The 23,718-nt window shown below is 39.5% G+C and overlaps 1 protein-coding gene across 1 annotated transcript in view; it reads left to right on the forward strand.

Moving 5' to 3' along the window:
- Positions 1-5,904: 5,904 nt before the first annotated feature.
- gpr39 (G protein-coupled receptor 39) overlaps positions 5,905-23,718 on the forward strand; it is a 100,348-nt gene continuing 82,534 nt past the window's right edge. Inside the window, exons 1-2 of the mRNA XM_043694068.2 lie at positions 5,905-6,041; positions 6,161-7,028. Coding sequence (XP_043550003.1) covers positions 6,209-7,028 — 820 coding nt within the window. The 5' untranslated portion in view covers positions 5,905-6,041; positions 6,161-6,208. The remainder of the gene's footprint in view (positions 6,042-6,160; positions 7,029-23,718) is intronic.

The raw sequence follows: 23,718 nt of genomic DNA on the forward strand, positions 1-23,718 counted from the left end.
CCAACCACCTATTGCACTCTCAGCTACCTTCTCCCCAGCCTCACCCCCCTCCCATTTATCTCTCCACCCTCGAAGCTCCGAGCCTTATTCCTGATTAAGGTCTCTGGCCCAAAACGTCAATTTTCCTGCTCCTCAGATGCTGCCTGACCTGCTGTGCTTTTCCAGCATCACACTCTCAACTCTGATCTCCAGCATCTGCAGACCTCACTGTCTCCTAAGATTAAGGCCAGTCAAGAACAGTAGTGAGAAATTGTGTGTAGAATCTGAGGAGATAGGGGAAGCACAAATGAATTTTTTTCATCAGTATTCACACTGGAAAAAGACAATATTGTCAAAGAGAATACTGAGATACAGGAAGATTGGTTTGAAGTTCACAAGGCGGAGGTGTTAGCAATTTTGGAAAGTATGAAAATACATAAGTCCCCTGGGAAGGATGGGATTTATCCTAGGATTCTTTGGGAAGCCAGGGAGGAGATTGCCTAACCTTTGGCTTTGATCTTTATCAGAAATAGAGCCAGAAGACTGGTGGATAGCAAATGTTGTCCCCTTGTTCAAGAAGGGGAGTAGAGACAGCCCTGGTAATTATAGACCAGTAAGCCTTACTTTGGCTGTGGGCAAAGTGTTGGAAAAAGTTATAAGAGATAGGATTTATAATCATCTCAAAAGGAATTAGTTGATTAGGGATAGTCTACATGGTTTTGTAGGTTGTGCCTCACAAACCTTGTTGAGTTCTTTGAGAAAGTGACCAAACAGGTGGATGAAAGTAAAGCAGTTGATGTGGTGTATATGGATTTCAGTATGGCATTTGATAAGATTCTCCACAGTAAGCTATTGCACAAACTTCGGAAGCATGGGATGAGGGTGATTTAGCCGTTTGGATCAGAAATTGGCTAGCTGAAAGAAGGCAAAAGGTGGTGATTGATGGGAAACGTTCATCCTGGAGTTCAGTTACTCGTGGTGTGCCACAAGGATCTGTTTTGGGGCCACTGCTGCTTGTCATTTTTATAAATGACCTGGATGAGGGTGTAGGAGGATGGGTTACTAAATTTGCGGATGGCACTAAGGTCGATGGAGTTGTGGATAATGCTGAAGGATGTTGTAGGTTACAGAGGCACATAGATAAGCTGCAGTGCTGAGCTGAGAGGTGGCAAACAGAGTTTAATGCAGAAAAGTGTGAGGTCATTCAGTTTGGAAGGAGCAGCAGGAACGAATAGTACTGGGCTCATGATGAGATTCTTGGTCATGTAGATGAGCAGAGAGATCTCAGTGTCTATGTTCATAAATCCCTGAAAGTTGCCACCCCGGTTGACAGGGTTGTTAAGAAGGCATAGGGTGTGTTAGGTTTTATTGGTAGAAGGATTGAGTTTCAGAGCCATGGAGTCATGTTGCAGCTTTACAAAACTCTGGTGCAGCCACACTTGGAGTATTGCATACATTCTGGTCGCTGCATTATAGGATGGATGTGGAAGCTTTGGAAAGGGTCAGAGGAGATTTACTAAGATGTTGCCTGGTTTGGAAGGAAGGTCTTATGAGGAAAGGCTGAGGACTTGAGGCTGTTTATGTTTGAGAGAAAGAGGTTGAGAGGTGACTTAATTGAGACATATAAGATAATCAGAGGGTTACATAGGGTGGCTATTGAGAGCCTTTTTCCTCAGATGATGATGGCTAGCATGAGGCCACATAGCTTTAAATTGAGGGGTAATAGATATAGGACAGATGTCAGAGGTAGTTTCTTTCCTCAGAGAGTAGTAAGGCATGGAACACCCTGCCTGCAACAATAATAAACTCGCCAACTTTAAGGGCATTTAAATGGTCATTGGATAACATATGGATGAAAATGGAATATCATAGGTTAGATGGGCTTCAGATTGGTTCCATAGGTCGGCGCAACATCAAGGGCCAAAGGGTCTGTACTTCGCTGTAATGTTCTACAGTTCATTTTGTATGATTTTGTATGGTAAATTGTGCCTTAAGTACTTAGTAAATAGTTGGATTTTCAGCGTTTAAGAAAATCAAAAATATCACGAGTCTCCAATGAAATCATAACACCATGAATATAAAACCAACTCAAACACATGGGCTCATTTTTATTTAATGTGTCCTGTCTCATAGTCTTTGACCTGGGTTAATTAAATATATTACATTGAATAAACAGAACTTTTGATTTGATAAAACAGTCCAAGTTTAATTTTGCTTATGAAGAATTTTTTTTAATCTTTAGACTCAAGATGCCAGTTGAATATTGCTCTCCTCATCTGATGAACCCAGATGAAAATTTCACTCAAACTTCACTCCAGTTCATTTAGTTTACGTCTCAAGTCTTGTTACAGTCTTAATTTAGACTGATTTTGTTGCACACTGGACTAGTACCAAAGATCTTCTATGTGATATTTTGCATTTCTGTTGTTTAAAATATTGTTAAAGAAATATTATTCCATTAAAAATCTGAATTCAACATATAAGCTTAGCCAGAAGGGCATGACACCAATATGTGGTACTGTACACACAGACCATTTAGTAATGGACTTTGGTATCAACACAATACTTTGTAACCCAAACACACACGCCGAAGAAATAGCATGAAATAGAAATATGGATACTCATTCTGCAATATTGAGGGAGGAAATAGGAGGCAAATGTAAACCCCAGGGTACAGTGGCATGTTTTTCTTTTCTAATTAGCCATAAATTTAGAGTCATGGAGTCATAGAGATATACAGCATGGAAACAGACCCTTCGGTCCAACCCGTCCATGCCGACCAGATATCCCAGCCCAATCTAGTCCCACTAGCCAGCACCCAATCCATATTCTTCCAAACCCTTCCTATTCATATACCCATTCAAATGCCTTTTAAATGTTGCAATTGTACCAGCCTCCACCACTTCCTCTGGCAGCTCATTCCATACACGTACCACCCTCTGTGTGAAAAAGTTGCCCCTTAGGTCTCTTTTATATCTTTCCCCTCTCACCCTAAACCTATGCCCTCTAGTTCTGGACTCCCCGACCCCAGGGAAAAGACTTTGTCTATTTACCCTATCCATGCCCCTCATAATCTTGTAAACTTCTATAAGGTCACCTCTCAGCCTCTGATGCTCCAGGGAAAGCAGCCACAGCCTGTTCAGCCTCTCCCTGTAGCTCAAACCCTCCAACCCTGGCAACATCCTTCTAAATTTTTTCTGGACCCTTTCAAGTTTCACAACATCTTTCCGATAGGAAGGAGACCAGAATTGCATGTAATATTCCAACAGTGGCCTAACCAATTCCTATACAGCCGCAACATGACCTCCCAACTCCTGTACACAATATTCTGACCAATAAAGAAAAGCATACCAAATGCCTTCTTCACTATCCTATCCACCTGCAACTCCACTTTCAAGGAGCTATGAACCTGCACTCCAAGGTCTCTTTGTTCAGCAACACTCCCTAGGACCTTACTATTAAGTGTATCAGTCCTGTGAAGATTTGCTTTCCCAAAATGCAGCAATTTGCATTTATCTGAATTAAACTCCATTTGCCACTTCTCAGCCCATTGGCTCATCTGATCAAGATCCTGTTGTAATCTGAGGTAACCCTCTTCGCTGTCCCCTACACCTCCAATTTTGGTGTCACCTGCAAACTTACTAACTGTACCTCTTTTGCTTGCATCCAAATCATTTATGTAAATGACAAAAAATGGAGGACTCTCTACAAGTAAATTCTCTACAAGTAAATTCTCTACAAGGAAGTGCAAGATGCCAGTCTAGGGAAAAAGAAAGAAAAAAATGAACAGAATAAGAAGGCTGGGATCAAGGAAATGTCAAACTCACACGCCACAAATTGCTATGGCAACTGTTAAATAAAGATTGAGAATCCATAATGTTTGTTTCAGGGGATGAGCAAATAAATTTCTTGGATGCTTGGATACCACAAACATGATTGACTAATCTTGAGCAAGGTCAAGGAAGGGGCAGAGTGCTGTGATTAGTGTTTAAAACATCCTTGCAATACTTCATGAAGGTACAACCATGCCACACTGAATTTATTTCAGTCTGCTTCAGTTCAAGTGTGAATTTGATCATCTGTTTGGACCTCGGCTTGTATTAAAAATGGTGGACGTTTGGGACAACACCAATGTGCTGGACATGAATCAAACCCTCAGAACCTAAAGGTGATGGGGATTTAAAAAGACTAGCAAAAGAGAAAATCTTTCTATTGAAACAGATGGTTAGAATTTGGAGTGCCCAACCTGATGGTAGATGGTGGTAGATTCAGATTCAATCGTAGTCTTTAAAACAGAATTGGACACATACTTGAAAATGGAAAACATTTCAGGGGTATATGTAAAGGGAAAGGTTGAGGGAATAATTGGATTGCTCTTCGAAAAATTAGGCATGTATGTGATGGATTGAATGTTTTCTTCCTCACAGGACTATAATTTGATGGGTTGAATCTTGTCAGTGGCTGTCAGCGATGAAACCAGAAGTGCATATGATTTTGATCCTGCCTGATCACACAGTGGCCAGCCAGTAAGATATGCATAGGCATGGAGCATGGTAAATCATGCAGCAAAGATGAAAAGGAAGTTGATGCCCCCAGAATTTACTCATGGGTCAGATATTGAGGTACCATAATTTAAGGACAGGCATTCATTCCCTTTAGGCCGGGAACTTTACTCTTGCTGTCTGAGAAGCTTTAGAAAACTGTGACTGCTACCAGGAAATGTTTGCCTATTGACCATGATGACTTGCTGTGTGAGTGCTGACACTGAATGGCCCCACAGATCACTGATGCTTTGCTGCAGGTTCTCTTGAGATCATGCATTATTAGAAGGAGGTATAGGATGGCAACAAAAGGCCCTTACTCCCAAACAATGTGACCTGAATGAGGGACACAATGTTGGTTAACAAATGGCAAGTCCTGGCCAAACCCAAGCCGAGTGGAGGAAAGTCGAATGAGGATGCCTCCAGTCTTATGTTAACTAGTGGATGTAAAGAGAATGGGGAAAGGGATTATACATAATAATGAGTTAATTCTTTGTATTTCAGGTCCTTGCAGCCAAAATGAGAGGTAAGTCAGTCTTCCACCAGCTTGATCTCCATCTCCAGCTCTATCACTACTGCTAAGGATAATGATAATACAAACTGGAAGGATGCACCATCACAGCTCTCTCCTGCACACTCCACCAGATCAGAGGCATTCATCTCAGTGGCTGCACATTTATGATTGGGCTCAGAGTTACAATCTGGTGAGCACTGAGAATCTGCATGAGATTCCTGCAGCTGATGGAGGTTGTGAGGGCTGAGGTCTCTTATACTCAGAGGACAGCTGGAGACTAGGCAATTGCAGAGTTCCATATGCCTCTAGGATTGGCTATTGAAGACCTGATAGAGATGCAGAGAAAGACAGGGGAACATTGATAGAGATGCCCATTGAAACTGTGAGTGAGAGGTGGAGGAGTTTCTTCAGCATGCTTGCAAGAGTTAAAGTGGGGCTGTGTGGAGAATAAACACTGATGTAGACTAATGAGTCAATCTGTCTATTTTATTGCTGGAGATTATATATAATTCTATGAAATGTTATTTTATTCATACAGTTCTATAAAGTAGTCAGAAAACACAAACACTGACTCACCCACAGGTCAGTGAATGTCTGGAAAAGATTTGATAGTTAGATGAAACCCAAAAAGTAAATTGTGAGGGAAGAAACAATAATATTTATTCTAAACTAATCATTTGCTGGAACTTGCTTTGGAAGTAGAAGACACAATTTTTTTGGAACACCCCACCTTTGTTTATACATTCTTATCCAATCATGCTGACTTGTTCAAAGGCGCAGTCAGTACTGATTGCTCCATAGCTTCAACTATGTCACACCAAGCTTAACCAATTAATATTTAACTGAATCTACCAAAGTTCACATTCAATGATTTTATTTGCAGGCTTGTTACTTCCGGAAATTTTTCAGTCAAATAGAAAATTATAACAGGATCAACTAGTTCAGTTTTTTAAACTTTCGGATAACAAAAAGAAAAATTTATATGATTTCTCGTATTATCTATGAAGGTGACCTTTATTTGTTATAAATGGAAACAAATTGTGATTTAGATTTACGGAATTGATTGTCTTTATGTGCTTGCTTTTCGTGAGGTGTATCTGACTTCTTCTTCTTTCTTTCCTTCCAGTACTGCGTTTTGGAGATTTAACTTCATTTTATTACATTGCTTTTAATCATGGAAAGTTATATTGATTGTGAAGCCTTTTTCAACCACAAGCATGTACCTGATTTTGACGTGAAAAAATCGGTTAAAATAGGCCTTACAGTATTGTACAGTATTATTTTTGTGGCTGGAATAATTGGAAACAGTCTAACTATAAAAGTTGCACACGTTCTTCAAAGGAAAGGATATCTTCAGAAGAGTGTTGCAGATCACATGATCAGTCTTTCATGTGCGGATTTACTTGTTCTTTTACTGGGAATGCCCGTAGAATTGTACAGCGTGATATGGAATCCATTCTCCACAACATCTGGAGATGCAACATGCAAAATCTATAATTTCCTCTTTGAAGCCTGCAGTTATGCTACAATATTGCACGTTGCTACTTTGAGTTTTGAGCGTTACGTTGCAATTTGCCACCCTTTCAAGTATAAATCGTTTTCTGGTTCAAGAACAGTGAAGCTGATCTGCTTTGTCTGGCTGACTTCATTTTTGGTAGCCTTGCCTCTCCTTTTTGCAATGGGGGTAGAGGATCCCTTGGAGGCATATGAGGACCATCCTCACATCCGTGCTCGCAATCACTGTGACATTAGAAAATCAAACCTGACTATTTGCACCAACCTCAGCTCCCATCAGATTGTGTTCCAATTGAGTATTTTCAGCGCTTTCATTGTATACGTAGTGATACTGGTCTCAGTTGCATTCATGTGCAAAAAGATGATGAATACTTTAATTGGAATGAAGTCTAACAACACAGCTAGCAAAAACAAAGATCAACCGAAGCCTACAAGTGCAGCCATGAAAACATCGAGAAAACAGAGCATTATATTTTTAGGTAAGAACTTCAGTGCTTTCTGATGGCGTAGTATGGTTTAATTGTGCTTTAAAATTTCTTAAAGACAATAAGACGTGGGAAAACTGTATCAGTGTATATTACGTTTGTGCTAGCCTAAATGCAGAGCTGAAAATGTGTTGCTGGAAAAGCGCAGCAGGTCAGGCAGCATCCAGGGAACAGGAGAATCGACGTTTCGGGCATAAGCCCTTCTTCAGGAATGAGGAAAGTTTGTCCAGCAGGCTAAGATAAAAGGTAGGGAGGAGGGACTTGGGGGAGGGGCGTCGGAAATGTGATAGGTGGAAAGCGGTCAAGGTGAGGGTGATAGGTCAGACTGGGGTGGGGGCGGAGAGGTCAGGAAGAAGATTGCAGGTTAGGAAGGCGGTGCTGAATTCGATGGATTTGACTGAGACAAGGTGGGGGGAGGGGAAATGAGGAAACTGGTGAAATCCGATTTCATCCCTTGTGGTTGGAGGGTTCCTAGGCGGAAGATGAGGCGCTCTTCCTCCAACCGTTGTGTTGTTGTGGTCTGGCGATGGAGGAGTCCAAAGACCTGCATATCCTTGGTGGAGTGGGAGGGGGAGTTGAAGTGTTGAGCCACAGGGTGGTTGGGTTGCACCTCCTGCGGTTGCAGGGGAAGGTGCCGAGAGTGGAGGTTGGGTTGGTGGGGGGTGTGGATCTGACGAGGGAGTCACGGAGGGAGTGGTCTTTACGGAATGCTGCACCCCAGGAGGTGCAAGACTTGCGCCCACACCTCCCCCCTCACCTCCCTCCAGGCCCCAAAGGAAACTTCCATATCCGCCACAGATTCACCTGCACCTCCACACATATCATCTATTGCATCCTCTGCACCCGATGTGGCCTCCTCTATATTGGGGAGACAGGCCGGCTACTTGCAAGCGTTTCAGAGAACACCTCTGGGACACCCGGACCAACCAACCCAACCACCCTGTGGCTCAACACTTCAACTCCCCCTCCCACTCCACCAAGGATATGCAGGTCTTTGGACTCCTCCATCGCCAGACCACAACAACACGACGGTTGGAGGAAGAGCGCCTCATCTTCCGCCTAGGAACCCTCCAACCACAAGGGATGAACTCGGATTTCACCAGTTTCCTCATTTCCCCTCCCCCCACCTTGTCTCAGTCAAATCCATCGAATTCAGCACCGCCTTCCTAACCTGCAATCTTCTTCCTGACCTCTCCGCCCCCACCCCAGTCTGACCTATCACCCTCACCTTGAACTCTTTCCTCCTATCACATTTCCGACGCCCCTCCCCCAAGTCCCTCCTCCCTACCTTTTATCTTAGCCTGCTGGACAAACTTTCCTCATTCCTGAAGAAGGGCTTATGCCCGAAACGTCGATTCTCCTGTTCCCTGGATGCTGCCTGACCTGCTGCGCTTTTCCAGCAACACATTTTCAGCTCTGATCTTCAGCATCTGCAGACCTCACTTTCTCCTAGCCTAAATGCAGATGTGCAATTTGCAAGAGGTAGTAATTCCATTCATTCCTTCTCTAGCTTTACATAATGGAAACTGGCCTTTATATCTCAACTGTTTTCTCACTGCATTGATACATTTTGAATTTTGTGAAATGGATGACTGGATTTTATTGTCCCTTGGGTGAGTTGGCAGCTGGGGAAGGGCACATGAAAATTGGGCATCATGACATAAAAGCTCCCAGCAAAATCTAATCAACATAAACAGATGAACTTGCTTGTGGCTCCACTAAGGTTAAAGTCCCTTTCCTTGCCACTACTGAAACTTAACCCATTTGCAAGAGGGACCTTCACTAAGTATTTAGCCTGGCAACTTTCATCACTTGGCCTTGAGGCTGGGCAAGGGGGAAATTTATCTTTTATGAATCTCTGCATTATAAAGTTCACCACCAACGTCTCAATGAGCTATAAGGGACTGAATGCAATTCCAGAAGTGGCCACCTGCTTCCAGTGGTGTGGCTGGGTCCAGAAAAATGCTTTTCATTTGAATGGTTAACAAGTTTTGGAGAACCCGCCTTCCTCCCTCAAAAGGGATGCGATGGAGATGTTGGAAGCTCTGCCTTAAGTTATTTGACAAGGTGACCCCTGGTAAAACGCTGAGGAGTGAATCAGCACCGCATGAGGGAGATTTGGACTACCACTTACTTTTACATTGGGATGTGGGGAACACACCATAATGTGCAGCACCAAGATTTTATTCCAGAACTTTGATAATCATTGAAAACAGACACAGGGATTGTAATGTGTCATTAAACTGTATTTGTTGCTTCTGATACAGTGGATATGCCATCTTTGTGCTCCCTATTATTTGCATGATTGCTGCTTGCAGTACATTGAGTGGTTGCATGCCTGAGTAGGAGGTTCAAGCAAGGCTCACCTCTAACGCCAGCCTGCATATTTAAAGCCAGTCCCCACCTCTCAGCATGGAGGTGCTTTAAGGTTGAAGCAGGCCCTAGCCATTTGTGGAAAAGTGTTCGGGTATGAGGATGTGAGGATACATAACACAGCAGGGGTGAGAACATATTGTAAAGTTCTCTGAAGTTGCAGCAAATAAGATGGTGCAGGAGATAAAGGAGAAGAAAGTATGTGTTCTATCCCCATGAAGTGAGGGTCATCACACACAAAATTTATCAAAGCTATTACAAGCAGATGATAAATGCCAGTACTAAGGATCTGAATGCAATGTTGTAGCAATTTTATGTCTTCACATCAATGGTCACTGATAGTGAATATGTTGGTTTGCTTCAACATACAGCACTCACCCACCAACAATTCCTGTCAATCTTAACTCAAACCCAATATTCATAGCTGCACCTTAATCTCTTCAGTTGGAGCACAGCTTAACACCCCACGCCTACATCACTTAGCTGGGACACTCTTCTCAGCAATTCAACCATGACAATATATCACTGAAACATATTGCATCACACTCACTGCCTCACTTCTCTCCCTCATGTCGGTCTTATGACCAGACTCTGGGTGAGTCATAGAGTCGTAGAGGTAGACAGCATGGGAACAGGTCCTTCTAAATTGAACTAGTCTTATTTGCCTGCATTTGGCACATATCCCTCTAAATATTTCCTATCCATGTACCTGTCCAAATACCTTTTAAATGTTGTAATTATACTGACCTCTACCACTTCCTCTGGCAGCTCATTCCATATACTGTAAGTACAATCCTCTGTGTGAAAAGGTTACCCCTTAGTCCCTTTTCAATCTTTCCCCACTCACTTAAAACCTGTGCCCTCTAGTTTTGGACTCCTCTACCCTGGGGAAAAGATCTTGGCTATTCATCTTACCTATGCCCTTCATGATTTTATGAGCCTCTACAAGGTCACTCCTCAGCCTCCTATGTTCCAGGGAAAAACGTCCCAGAATGTCCAGTTTCTCCTTGTAACTCAAATCTTCCAATCTTGGTAACATTTATGTAAATTTTTTTTTGTACCCTTTCCAATGTAATAAAATCCTTCCCATAGCAGGGTGACTCAAATTGTAAGCAGTACTCTAAATATGGCCTTACCATGTCTTGTGCATCTGTAATATGACATCCCAACTCCTGTACTCAGTGCTCTGACAGAAAAAAAGGCAAGCAAGCCTAATGCCTTCTTCACCACCCTGTCTGCGTGTAATGTGTTGAAAATCACACAACACCAGGTTATAGCGAACAGGTTTAATTAGAAGCACTAGCTTTCAAAGTGCCACTCCTTACATGTAATACCACTTTCAAGGAACTATGTACCAGCACCATGTACCTAGGTCTCTCTATTCAACAACACTACCCAGGGCCATACTATTAATTGTGAAAGTCCTGCCCTGGCTTATCTTACCAAAATACAACACCTCACATTTATCTGCATTAAACTCTATTGCCGTTCCTTGGCCCACTGGCCCAGTTGATCAAGATCCTGTTGTACTCTTCGATAACCTTCTTCCCTGTCCACTATATCATCAATTTTGGTGTCATCTGCAAACTTACTAACCATGCTTCCAAAATTCTCATCCATGTCATTTAAACAACAGTGGACCCAGCATCAATCCTTACAGCACAGGCCTACAGTCTGAAAAACAGCCGTCTACCACCATGCTCTGTCTCCTACCATCAATCAATTTTGTATCAAACTGGCCTGCTCTCCTTGGATCCCATGTGATCTAACCTTTCTAACTGCGGTACTTTGTCGAAGGCCTTGCTACAGTCCATGGAGACAATGTCTACTGCACCGCCCTCCCTGTCTTCTTGGTCACCTCTTAACAAACTTAATCAAATTTCTGAGGCACGATTTCCCATGCACAAAGCCATACTGACTATCCCTTGCCTCACCAAATGCATGCAAGTCCTGTATCTCAAAAACCCTCCAACAACTCATTCATCACTGATATCAGACTCACTGGTCTATACTTCCCTGGCTTTACCTTGCAGTCTTTGTTAATTAAAAGCACAACATTAGCTATCCTCCAGTCTCCCAACATCACACCCATGGCTGTCAATGATGCAATTATCTCCACCATGACCCTCATAATTTCTTCCCTAGCTTCCCACAATTTTCTGGCATACATTTAATCAGGTCCCGGGATTTATCTACTGCTATGCATTTTAAGATCTCCAGCACCTCCTCTTCTTTAATGTGAGATTCCCAATTCATTATGGTTCAGCATGGGATTCCTCAAACTATTAAGCTCCTTGGTGGGGAAGGATGAATTGGTTCAATTTTTTATTCACACCTTTTTGGTTAGTTGCAACAAGGTTAATTTATAAAGGATCCTATTCCCTTGTGGAGGTTACCAGTAGCTTGGTATTGATAGTTGAACAATCCTTAGTTTTCAGAATGGTTGTGATTTGATCTGATACCTCCAAATCTTTTCCACCATGATTAAATAATAGTATTCAGGATGAGAGAGAATTCCTGTATTGTCCTATTCCCTTTGTTAACTGGTTTGCAACATTCAGAGTGTGAGTCTTTACTTGCAACATAGGGGTAAACAGGCCATTGTTAATCAATTGAGAACTTCATAGCACACTAGCAATTGAACTCAGGCTTCAGTCTCACTAGTTCACCAGTAAGGTTAAAGCTGGCTTTTTAACCATGTTCTTGTGTATTCTTCAAAGGGAATAAAACAAAATATGTCTGCATCTGGGACATAATCTGTTGATCAAGTGTCACCAACCCCTCATTATCTTTGTAGCTATAAGAGATCAGAATCCAGTCTGTTTGAAATTTCTTTAACTCTTTAAGTGTTACTTTCCAGCACTCTGTCTCTCCTGACAGCCACTTAATTTTTGTCTGCAGCCATTTTCCATCAGTCTTCATTTAAAAATAAACACTTCTGGAATTAAAATAAAATCCACAAGATTGTGAGGTTTTCATCTTTGACCATAACACAGGAGAAGGTGGCACTTAATTGGACGGGGCAGCATCTAACCAGTGGAGGGCTGGAATGGCTGTCTAGCTTTTTCACCCATGGCTGAGATGGAGCTCATTGTAATTGGAGCCTCTACTGCTGAACATTAGTCTTACACAAAACTAAACCCCTGTTACCATGCCCAGTTACTTGATAAACTTTCCAGGGCTCATTTAATATTATCCCTATTTTATCATATTAGCTCCAAATATAAAATACCCAAGTACCATCATTTTTTAAAACCTCGTTTCGTTAAAAAAAAATTCTTTATCGTTATTCAGACCACTTTCCTTAATAGCAAAATCACTATTGTTGGATCAGCTTTTATGATGAATGTCTACTTTTAACAATCCCAAAGGGCACTTGACCTCCCCCAAAGTTATGTGAAATAGTTCCACAGAGGCCAATATCCTGTCATGAAATTATCCTATACTTACACAAAGGGTCTTTGGCTTTAGTACTATCTCTTCAGAGTCAGCTCTCAGAGTGTCAGAATGTCTGACATTCCTCTTTTTTATCTGTCATCCAAGGATTTGTAATTGAACAACATTAACAGCCCCAATCAGGGAACTCATATTTCATGAGGACCAGCTGGTTGACCTCATTACAATCACTACAATAAGTACTTTCCTCAAGGGTCAACCTGAACCTATGGAAAAGAGTACTTACCTCTCCAAATAACCCTGGAAGCTTCAGACTTTCTGTTCAAAATTCTCAAAACCTCACATATCAATCCTTAAGCATCTTACTGATGAAAATTGGATCTGTTTGAAGGTAGCAGCAGTTTTACACATATGGAGACACCTCTATGAAACACAGATGTGTTTACAGCTCATTCCCATTCCCCTCTGACAGAAATGTTGGGTGCCTGTTTTCAAGCAGAGTTAGAAAGTCAGAGCTCTAGCCCTATTTTGGCTATGCCAGAGGTCACTTTTGTTCCCAAAAAGATTCATGACTCTGTATTTCAATTTACTTTGACATCTCTTAAAAGGCCTATCAATTTAATACTTTAAGATAGAATGACAGACTTTACCACCAGCTCCTTCTTGGCTCAATGTGATCATCTTGGTTTTTACAAGACATACCTAGAAAATCCATGACACAATGTCCTATGGCAAGTCCAAAGTGCATAGTCATTGCAAGCCAGATGTGCATCACCTACCATATCGTGGGAAGAGAAACTCAGTCAGCATCTGGATTGCAGATCTAAATTACATTAGAAGCTGAATAAATTTTTTAAATTATAGTTTTCCTGTACTTGCAGGATCTATGAGTGATTTGATATGGTCCAGTACTTGATATTCATCACACTCTGAAATCACTCAGCACCTGGCAAAAAGTATTCACAGCAGTGTTACTTAAAGAATTTGTTGAACAGTTGCTGGCTTAATTTCAAACAGTCTTTTTTGTCTTAGCATTCATTTACATAATTTCCTGTTGACTAAAACATAAATTTGTGACATAAACAGATTTTCAAGACGGCGTTCTCTAAATGCCAATGTAAATCGTACGTAAATACTGGGAACAAAATTGAGTTTAGCATAAACAAAGTACACCACATCCAGTCATTATGTGTCTAAGCAGCATTCATTTACAGTCACCATTTGGACCAAATGTCTTGCTTTGCGGCCACATGGTTTATGATTTCAAAACTATTCGACAGGTGGACAGCAAGCTGACTACTATTCTCAAGCAATTTATCTGACTGTTGTACAAAACTGAGTGGGTTGCTGGCTTCTGGTATCCTCATTGCATTGCTGCTTTCCAGTATACTCAGCAGTGGTGAACAAACTTGTTACAGACAATATGCTCTTCTTAAAACCAGTGCTGTCCCTCTTAAAGGGTGTTCCACTGAATAATCTGATGGAATTTAAAGTTGTGAAATGAAACATCAAGGCAGAGAGATTTTACAGAGTAATGAACAAAAGGCTGGAAATATTAATCATGCAGGTCAGCAAGAGAAGAAAGGCCATGATTCTTTGAATGTCCTGAGCTTCCTTCCAGTTGAAACATAATTATAGATAGCATTTTAACCATAAATTACTACCTTATACTGACTGACATTGAATTCTATCTGCCACACTATAGGATTTTCCCAACCTCATTGATATCTCCTTGCAATTTTCTTTGATCATTTTATGAATGACTGACATCTCCAATATGATTTCAACTTGAAATTATGATTCCACTCCTTTATAACACGACTTCATAGGTGCAGCAAGTCATCATCCTGTAAAGGACTGACAATAAACATTCATCTTGTTATTTGTCTCATATGGTTTATACTCTTTCCCCCCTATATGGCACTTAGATTAATCCTGAGATTTTAGATGCATGCTATCAGAGCCAGAATTTAGCCACCTAAATGAATGTATTTTAAGGATGTACTTCCTGCTGCTTGTTCAGGATTACCTTACCCATTAAGTCATTATTTTGCAGCGTTAGCTCGAGCTTAGTGGGAAGAATTCCTTTTTGCATGTGCAAATTTGCTTCCCAGTCAACTATCAACTGCGGTCGGACCTCTCTAAAGGTCCATGATGAGTGTTGTTAACATTTGTGCAATTATGGGATAAATGTACATAATTACGTAATAGTGTTTTTTTTGGTTGAAACTGCAGTATTTCACCTACAGCTGATTACTTCTATGCAACTTTATGATACAGAGAGTAATTTCACATGGAAACTGTGCTGTGCCATTTTACAGTCTTGACTAAAGCTTGCTAGTGACATTCATATATGGAGCAAACATGATTTGTCATAGATAATTAAAGATTTAATAGCATTGGGAAATGGCAATTTACTTAAGTTAATTGACCCCCTTATTAATTGTCTTTGTTCATATTTTTTCTTCAATTCCAGTTGGAATTTATCATATTGATACATTTATTTTGAAAGTTGACCATAATATTGAGAACCAAAGTAAGAACTTAGCTTTTCCCTCTTTACAATATATCAGTGAAAAAAATTATCATTCTTTGTTTGCTTTGGGAATATTTATAATGAAACAATAAGTATGCTTTTATCAGTCAACAAATATCAACATACTTGCTGTCCTTTGACTATTGTTTGCATATGAGTCAAACTGCAACTACACTGACCTTTCCAATGTACCCATTTTTCCATAGAGTATTTTGAAATGGTCTTTCAAAACTGGCAAGTATTTTTAAGGTATTCATTCATAATTATGTGTTTTCTGTTTGTTGGTTTTATTGCAAGAGATAGTTTCATATAAAGAATTGCAGGTATATTTACAGAGCATATAAACTCTCAGAATAAATTCTGATATTAACACATTATTCTATAAATATATTTAAACTAGATTATTTCAATGAACACCTCTATGGTGGCTAACTTTAACATCTGCAAAAAATGATGTATACACATTTCGTGTGAGAGCACAGCATGGATAGTGTGTGTTAACCTGATTGATGATGTTACTCAATCTACATCACTTCATTAATTTACTTACTAACAGAAGATAATAGCATCATTGCTCATCTCACTACCATTTAATATAACAAATGTGCCAAATAAATCACTTTTGAAACTTTATTGTAATGTAGTAAGAACAATTGGTTTTGTTAAGCATCTGCAAAAGAATAGAAAGTTTTGAAAAGTCAGTGTTCCGGCATAATTTTAAAACATATATGTGTGTTGTTCTAAAATATAAGTATAAAGATTCAAAACACATTGCAAATTATTCTGATTTCTAAATGAATAAGCAAGTCAAACATTTCTCAGTTTAATTTGGCTGCCACTTGTCAGCCCCAATAACAGTCTTTAACTTTGACACATCCGTCTTTTGTCTGTCACCTAAGTCCATTTACTGATGAAGGGAGTGAAAGAATTGTCATATCCAAACCAAAATTGAATTTGCAGAAAATTAGAAGCGTGTATACAATACAGCTACAACTGTAGGATATTTTAAATATTGAAAAATGGATTGTGTCATAGAAATGTTCATAGAGAAGAATGCAAAATGTTTCTGCAGTATGTCCAGGACTGTAGTCACAGTTTATATATTTCTAATTCAACAAGGAAGGATTCAATTACTTCACATAATTCTGGGTAATGAAATGAGCCTAGTAAGCAGCTTAAAAGTGGAAATCATTTATTCGGAACCATTGATCTCATTATGGTTAGGTTCATAATTAAAAACAAATGTTACAGGCGGGGAGAAAAGATAAGAGAATATTTGCTAACAGCCCAAAAACAACCTCAGTGTGCATGTGCAAATTGTGAAAGCGCAGTTACCCTGCCAGTACTGCCAGTGACTTTATTCTATTCCATTCACTTATATTCATTGTGCTTATTTGGGCACTGCCATATTTTCCACTGGCAGGGTTTTTCACAAAGTGTGTCGGTGTAGAACAATGTAAATCTTTCACGATGTCATGAGATGCAGCCCAAAGATAAGCTGAAACCTGGGGTGTTGGGCCACGTCCCAGTCATGTGAGTTGTCACGTTCAGTCGGGGAGGAGGTATTTAATCCGACAGGAAGGTAGGGATATCAGGTCAGGTCAGGTCAGGTCAGGTCAGGAATATGGTTGAGTCAGTGGTGGTCAGTGATACATTGGCAGTTCTTTGCTACCCAAGAGTTAGAACAGGTATTTTATCTCCTAACCTTTCCTAGCTAACAACTGTATTAAGCTTAATTGAGTCAGAACACAACTTCAAAAGGAGATTTTTCAGTGGCTTTTAGACGTGGGGTAATTTTCCATTGCAATTTCCAGAAGGCTCTTTGCAGGGACACACTTAAAAAACAAGATATGAAAAGTCAAAGAAGGCAATCAGAGGATGATGTCCACTGGTTTGCTCAGAGGTGGTTTCAAACAGGACATGGATAGAAGAGAAAATTGTTGTGAAACAGGAGATAAGGAATGAAATTTCAGACAAGAAAACAGGGCAGCTAAAGACACAGTCACCAAAAAGTGGTGAAGAAAGGAAAGGATGCATACAAAGCAGAAGACTAAGTCAATTGAAGAGAATTTACATGATCACATGTCTGAACTACATTGGAATTTTATCAGAGTGAGTATTAATTCAGATGACTTTCAGTCATGCATGACACTTTCTTGAAAGTATGGTTACATACTTTTATATGTAGACATTATTAACTCAAATAGAATTCCTATATCTTCTCTACTCCTTTTCCTACAAACATCAAATTTCCTTTCATGCCAAAAGCTTTCAAACCTCTTAAGTCATATAAGTCTAAAATCTACCTCATTTGAATATTGCCCCATATTTGAATAAAGCATTCTATCCTCCTGCCTCACACATTTACAATATGTAAATAGAACATTTCATTTGACAGGCTGTCCATTTGTTGCTTTTGGTCTATAATTTATCTCTCTGTCACAACATTTCTAGTCCTTATTTTATTAAAGAAACTGGAACAATACACTTGAATTTCCTTTCTTGCTCTTTCAAAGCTCCAAAGATGTTGCTCGACATATTCTGTTTTATTTTCTACATCCCCCACTGTATTGATTTTGGCAATCTTTTCAAAGTTTCTCATTCTAACTCTATCTTTCCCAGGATCTTGAAACCATGATGTTCTTTATTTCCTCAGATTTATTCTTTCACCCACAATCTTCAAGCTTTTCAAATCAATTGTCACTTCATGAACTACTTTACCTTCTATGCTTTTTGCCAACTTTCATAGCATCTTACATTGTGAATTATCAAATTTAAGAAACCTCATCAAACTCTGCAAAATATTTCAAACTTGAAAAGCATTACTTTGTGATACTTGGAATATGTTTTTAATAGACTTAAAAAGAATTCTTTTAGAAAATCCATTAAAAGCTCATTATAAGCTCTATGAGGTGTCATTGGACATATAATTTCAAAATCAGTAGAGCACACCATGTGGTACAATTTTAAATGCTTTACCCTTTAACAAGACATTGAGATGCATGTATTATGTAGTGAAATTAATTTAGGACACACTGAAACTAAAGGTACATACATAATATTTGATTAAATGTATGAGTTATATGATGTATCCTCAATTAGTTTTAATCAGGTGTGCGTCTGACCAGCACAGAAACTCATCACCATCCTTAACAGCTTCCAAACCAAATTACTGAGAAACCTATATTCATAATCACTGCTTTTTTTTCAAATGGGGAGTACACATTTACTTTGTAGGAACTCATTGACACTTGCTTAAGTCAGGTAACTCAGGGACAAGTAAGGTTTAAGAGTCCCAAAGTGTGAAGGACACATGTGAGGCTTCAATGTTTTGAAAATGAATGCTCTGGGTATCCTGCTGCTTGTGTATCAGACATTACTCCCATACATCATGTACTTTCAAGGTTGTCTGAAACTCCTTGGGAAGAATCCCAGTCTCATCCATTTGCTGGTCTGGCTGTTTAGAGTACTGTGGAGCTGCCTGTTTGGTGTGTTTTATTATCAAATCTGTCACAGGGGATTGACTGGATTCCAATATTCCATTACCAACTTGACCTTAAAGGGATCATGTTTACCTCTTCCTGCCAGTAGTTGACAACTAGATAAATGTCTGTGCGATTTTAGGCCTCAACAGGATAGATGGAGAAGCCTTTGTCCGAAACTTGCCCCCTTGAAGCAGGGATTTTGGCTTCTTTATAAGCATTCTATTACTGATTTGTTGCCAATGTCCTCTCAAACCATATTTTAAGCAAGACAATTTCCTACAAAATTGTCACTGCCCTTTTGATTATAACACTAATGCAAATCATACCAAAGCGTATGACCAGTAATTAGATGGGTTCAGAGGTAAGGCACTTGATGAACAAAATGCTAGTTTTTAGCAATTTATTCAAGGTAGATACTACTCAATACTTGAGTTTGTTTATGGGGTTGTTGAACACTGCCAGCAAAGATTCTTCAGCAGCTGATATCGTATGAATCTCTTCATCAATTATATGACAATTTTTTAATGCTTAGAATGGATGAGTTCACTCTCTCACTGCAGGGCAACTTATGATAAATAGCCTAGCCATCTAACTGTTTTAGATGTACAAAACCAGAGTTATAACACAGGTTTAAAAGTCACCAACTGTTTCAACCAAGGTCTCTAACTGATCTTTTGAGGCAAAAACACATGCAACCAGTGAAGCTAATGACCCATTTGAATGTTGAAATTAGTCTCAGCCAGTGTCTATTCTCATTCAAAATATACTTTCTCTTTGTCATTGGCCCAACTCACAGCTTGTTCCAGGGCCTAGCATGTAGACTTGAAGGAAATTGTTCTTTTGCATCCCTCAAGGCTCCAAACCATGAAAGATTACATCGTAGGCCGAAAGGCCTGTTTCTGTGCTGTACTTATCTATTATCCTTTATACATAACGTTCACGTTTCCAAACATTACTAAAAAAAGCTGCTCATAAATTATGCAATTATACACCTTAAGTTTATTTTATGTTTAACAAACATTATTGCTTTGAAGATAACATGTAGTTTCTCTCAGTTAATGTGATTTATTGAGATGACGGTTATACCGTGGATTGGATTTTCAAAGTGGGGTTGAAAACCCAATACCCAGGTAAATTCTGGGTGCTAATACTACACCTTAACAATGTCACTCCTGCATTGTTATTTTTAAATTCAAATGTATTAAGTTGGGCAGCAGGTAAGCACTTGATTATTAATGCCAAACACTTCAAACAGGCGACAATTGCCTGCCCAGTGACAGTGATAAGAGCAAGTAGCAACCATGTTTGGGGCAGCCACTGCCTTCCTGAGATCTGGAAGCTCCTCAGACAGTCATTATTGTTGGAAAAGATAGAACCAGTTATCAAAAAAAGAAGGTCCAATGTTTACAACAGCACAAGCAGGGCTCCAAAACACCATGTAAAACAATTACAAATATATTCAATACGTTCCACTGTATTCGCTGCTCACGATGTGATCCCCTCTACACTGGGGAAACGAAGCACAGACTGAGCAACCGCTTCGCGGAACAGCTATGTTCAGATAGCAAAGGTGATCCTGAGCTTCCTGTTGCCTGTCACTTCAACATACGGCCATGTTTCCTGGATAATACTTCTGTCTCCGGCTTGCTGCCGTGTTCCAGAAAAGTTCAGTGTAAAGGAAAAACAGGGGGCTCTGCAACTTTGGGACTCAATATTGAGTTCAATAATTTTAGGGTCTGAGCACCTTCTCCCATGTCCTTATCCCAACCCCACACACCAGACATTGCCTGCTACCACAACCATCTCATTGCCAGCTACTAATGGTCACAATTAGCAGGAATTAGATTCTCCCAGGCTGTGACCCTTATCCATTTCTTTGTTAGTCCAACTGTTGCTGTCTCACTCTGGGCTCCATCCTTATCTATTGCTTACTTCTCCCCCCCCTTCCAGCAACCCATCTTCAACATATATACCATACTTTTCTTAGTTACAATCAGTTCTGGAAAAAGGTCACTGGACCTGATATGTTAATTCTGCTTTCTCTCCATAGAGGCTGCCACATCTGCTGAGCTTTTCCAGCAATTTCTGTTTTTTTTTGTTTCTCATTTCCAGCATCTGCAGTTCTTTTTTGAGAGTTAAACTTTATTAGGCCCTTCATCAAACCCGCAAGCTGTTCAGACATGAATCAGACTGTTTAGGTTCACCAAGATAAACTTTAGAAATTCAAGACTGAATTAGACAATTCTCTGAACAAGCCCTGTCTGAGTTTAAGGAGCTGTGGAATTTGCTGTTCATTCTCTCTGGCTTTTGATAACTACAAAGTGCACTAGATTCATTAAGACTCTGACATTGTTCCTGAGTACACATGATTCTCAAATCCCATCTACAGCAAGTCCTAACCTTGTGACCCTTTGAAAATCTGGACGCATACACATAGAGTCATATAGCACAGAAACAGAACCTGCAGTTGAACCAATCCATGCCGAACAGAATGTCAAACAAAACCAGTCCCACCTCCCTGCTCCTGGCTCATATCCCTCCAAACCTTTCCCATTCATGTACTTATTCAAATGTCTTTTAAGCATTCTAATTATACCCACACCCACCACTTCCTCAGGAAGTTCACTCTACACATAAACCATTCTCTGTAAAAAATTTGCCTGTCATGTCTCTGTGAAATTCATAATGTAGAGACTCCATCTCTCAATGGAAATGATTTCCTTCATTTTGATAAAAGCAGATTTTACCAATCATGTCCTATTTTAAATATGGGTTGACAATTTCTCATAAGAATGACTTAACAATCATTTTGCTGCATCCTAAGTGAATCCAAAAGGTTCTCACAAAATACGAGCAACAAAGCTTTTTGTTCTGCTCCCCTTGTCGTTAATTTCTTTCCCTATCTGTGTTGCTCAAAGTGCATTGCTTCTAAATGCAAGTTCAAATACAGATTCAGTCATTGGTTGTTGAATCAGAGTCACTGAAGTGTGAACTAATCCATGGAGAATTGTTGGTAGATTAATTTGTCCTGTTGTGGACAGGCTAGAGTGCTGCAGATGAGATACCTTGTCAAGGGAAAATGCTCATATGCGTGAAGCATAAAAATGGTATCAAAATTTCAAAACTTGTCAATCTTCATCCACTCCAAACATGGTTGGCGGAATGAACATCCTCAGCAACCGATTTTCAGTATCAGGTTTCTGATGCATTTCATCATGCTTCTCATAGAAAGTAAGTAGTAGAATCTAAAGATAATGAAATGTATTTTGTTAATTTTAAATGCTGGATGAGAAATGATGGTAAGTAACGCATAATAGAAAAATATATAGGAGGGTTTAGATAGGGAAACAAAATTCAAGCTAAGAGTTTCTGTTTCAAGCATGTATGTTAAAATGGTAGCAAATTGCATTCAAAATGGGACCCATTGAGAAAGTATTTTCTTTTCCTTGAGTTTATGTTCAAACTTGCTCCCTTATCTCCAGATAGAGGATCAGCTGTGAAGTAATGCATTCCAGACAGCTGTTTAAAATGTAACTTCTATTAAATATGTTCTCATTATAATTTTTGCTCAATTGGATTTTATTTTAAACTTTCAAATAATGATTCGTAATGAATTTATTCGCACAATATTCTTGGGATCTAAATATTCTTATTATTACAATAGGAATGTTTATTTCAGGATTTCATTATGCAATCTGAAAAAAAAATAAAATCCAGTATCGGGAAGATACAGTTCCAGGTACGTTCACCAGTGTAAGAATTATGTTAACAAAAATCTTCATTTGATCAGTTGATTTTACACATTTAATAACTAGAGAAAATTTTGACACATATTTTACTGGTGAAGTTTTCTCATATTGCAAGTTATTGAAGAATCATAAAATAGTGTAGCACAAAAAGAGATCATTTAATTCATCATGCCTATAGCAGTTCTTTGACTGAGCTAACTAAACCTTTTCCATTTCCCTGCCCTTCCTATCTGCATAGCAAATCTTTCAATTCCTTTTTGAAAGTTAACCTTGAACCTATTTCCATCATCTTTTTGTTTCATTATGTACCAGTTCATAATATCTCAGCATATATTATGTTTTCCTCATGTCATCTCTGGTTCTTTTGTCAATTACATCAACCTTTGTTCTCTGTTTTCTTTTCAATACATTCATGGGATGTGGGCAACACTGGGTAGCTCACAATTTATTGCCTGTCTGTAATTGCCATTGTTAAGATGGTAGTGAGCTACCTTCTTGAATTGTTGCAATCCACATGGTATGGATACACTCACAGTTCTTTTAGGAATAACCATTAAGGATATTCGGTTCCAGGATGTTGACCGAGCAACAGTGAAAGAACGACAACAGAGTTAACATGTGTGTGACTTGGAGGGAGACTTGACTGGAGTTTCAAACCATTTGCTCTTGGCGTTCTTCTTGAGCGTTTGGAAAGTACTTTTAAAGGAACCTTGGTGAGTTGCTATAATGTATCATGTAGATGATGCACATTGTGTATTGGTTATCAAAGAAGTTAATTTTTAAGGTGCTGTACAGCGTACTAATAAGGTCAAGCTTTTTGAGTGTTCTTAGAGTTGCATTTACCCATGCAAGTGGGGATTGTTCTGATACAAGCCTATCATGTGGATTGAAGGTGGTGGACAGGCTTTGGGGTGTCAGGAGGTAAGTAGAATATATTCCTCTGATCTGTTCTTGTAGCCAATACATTTGTATGGCTACTCCAGTTCAGTTCAGTTTCTGTTCAATGGTAACCCTCTAGATTCTTGATAGTGTATGAATTCAGTGATGGTAATCTAATGAATTGAGTCAAAAGATATTGATTTGAACCTTCCGTATTGGAGGTAGTCATTGCCTGGCAGTTATGTAGTGCAAATTTTATTTGCTAC

This window comes from Chiloscyllium plagiosum, unplaced genomic scaffold (genome assembly GCF_037043375.1).
Source record: "Chiloscyllium plagiosum isolate Xiang-an unplaced genomic scaffold, Cpla_swu_hap1 HiC_scaffold_7, whole genome shotgun sequence".
NCBI classification, from domain to species: Eukaryota; Metazoa; Chordata; class Chondrichthyes; order Orectolobiformes; family Hemiscylliidae; genus Chiloscyllium; species Chiloscyllium plagiosum.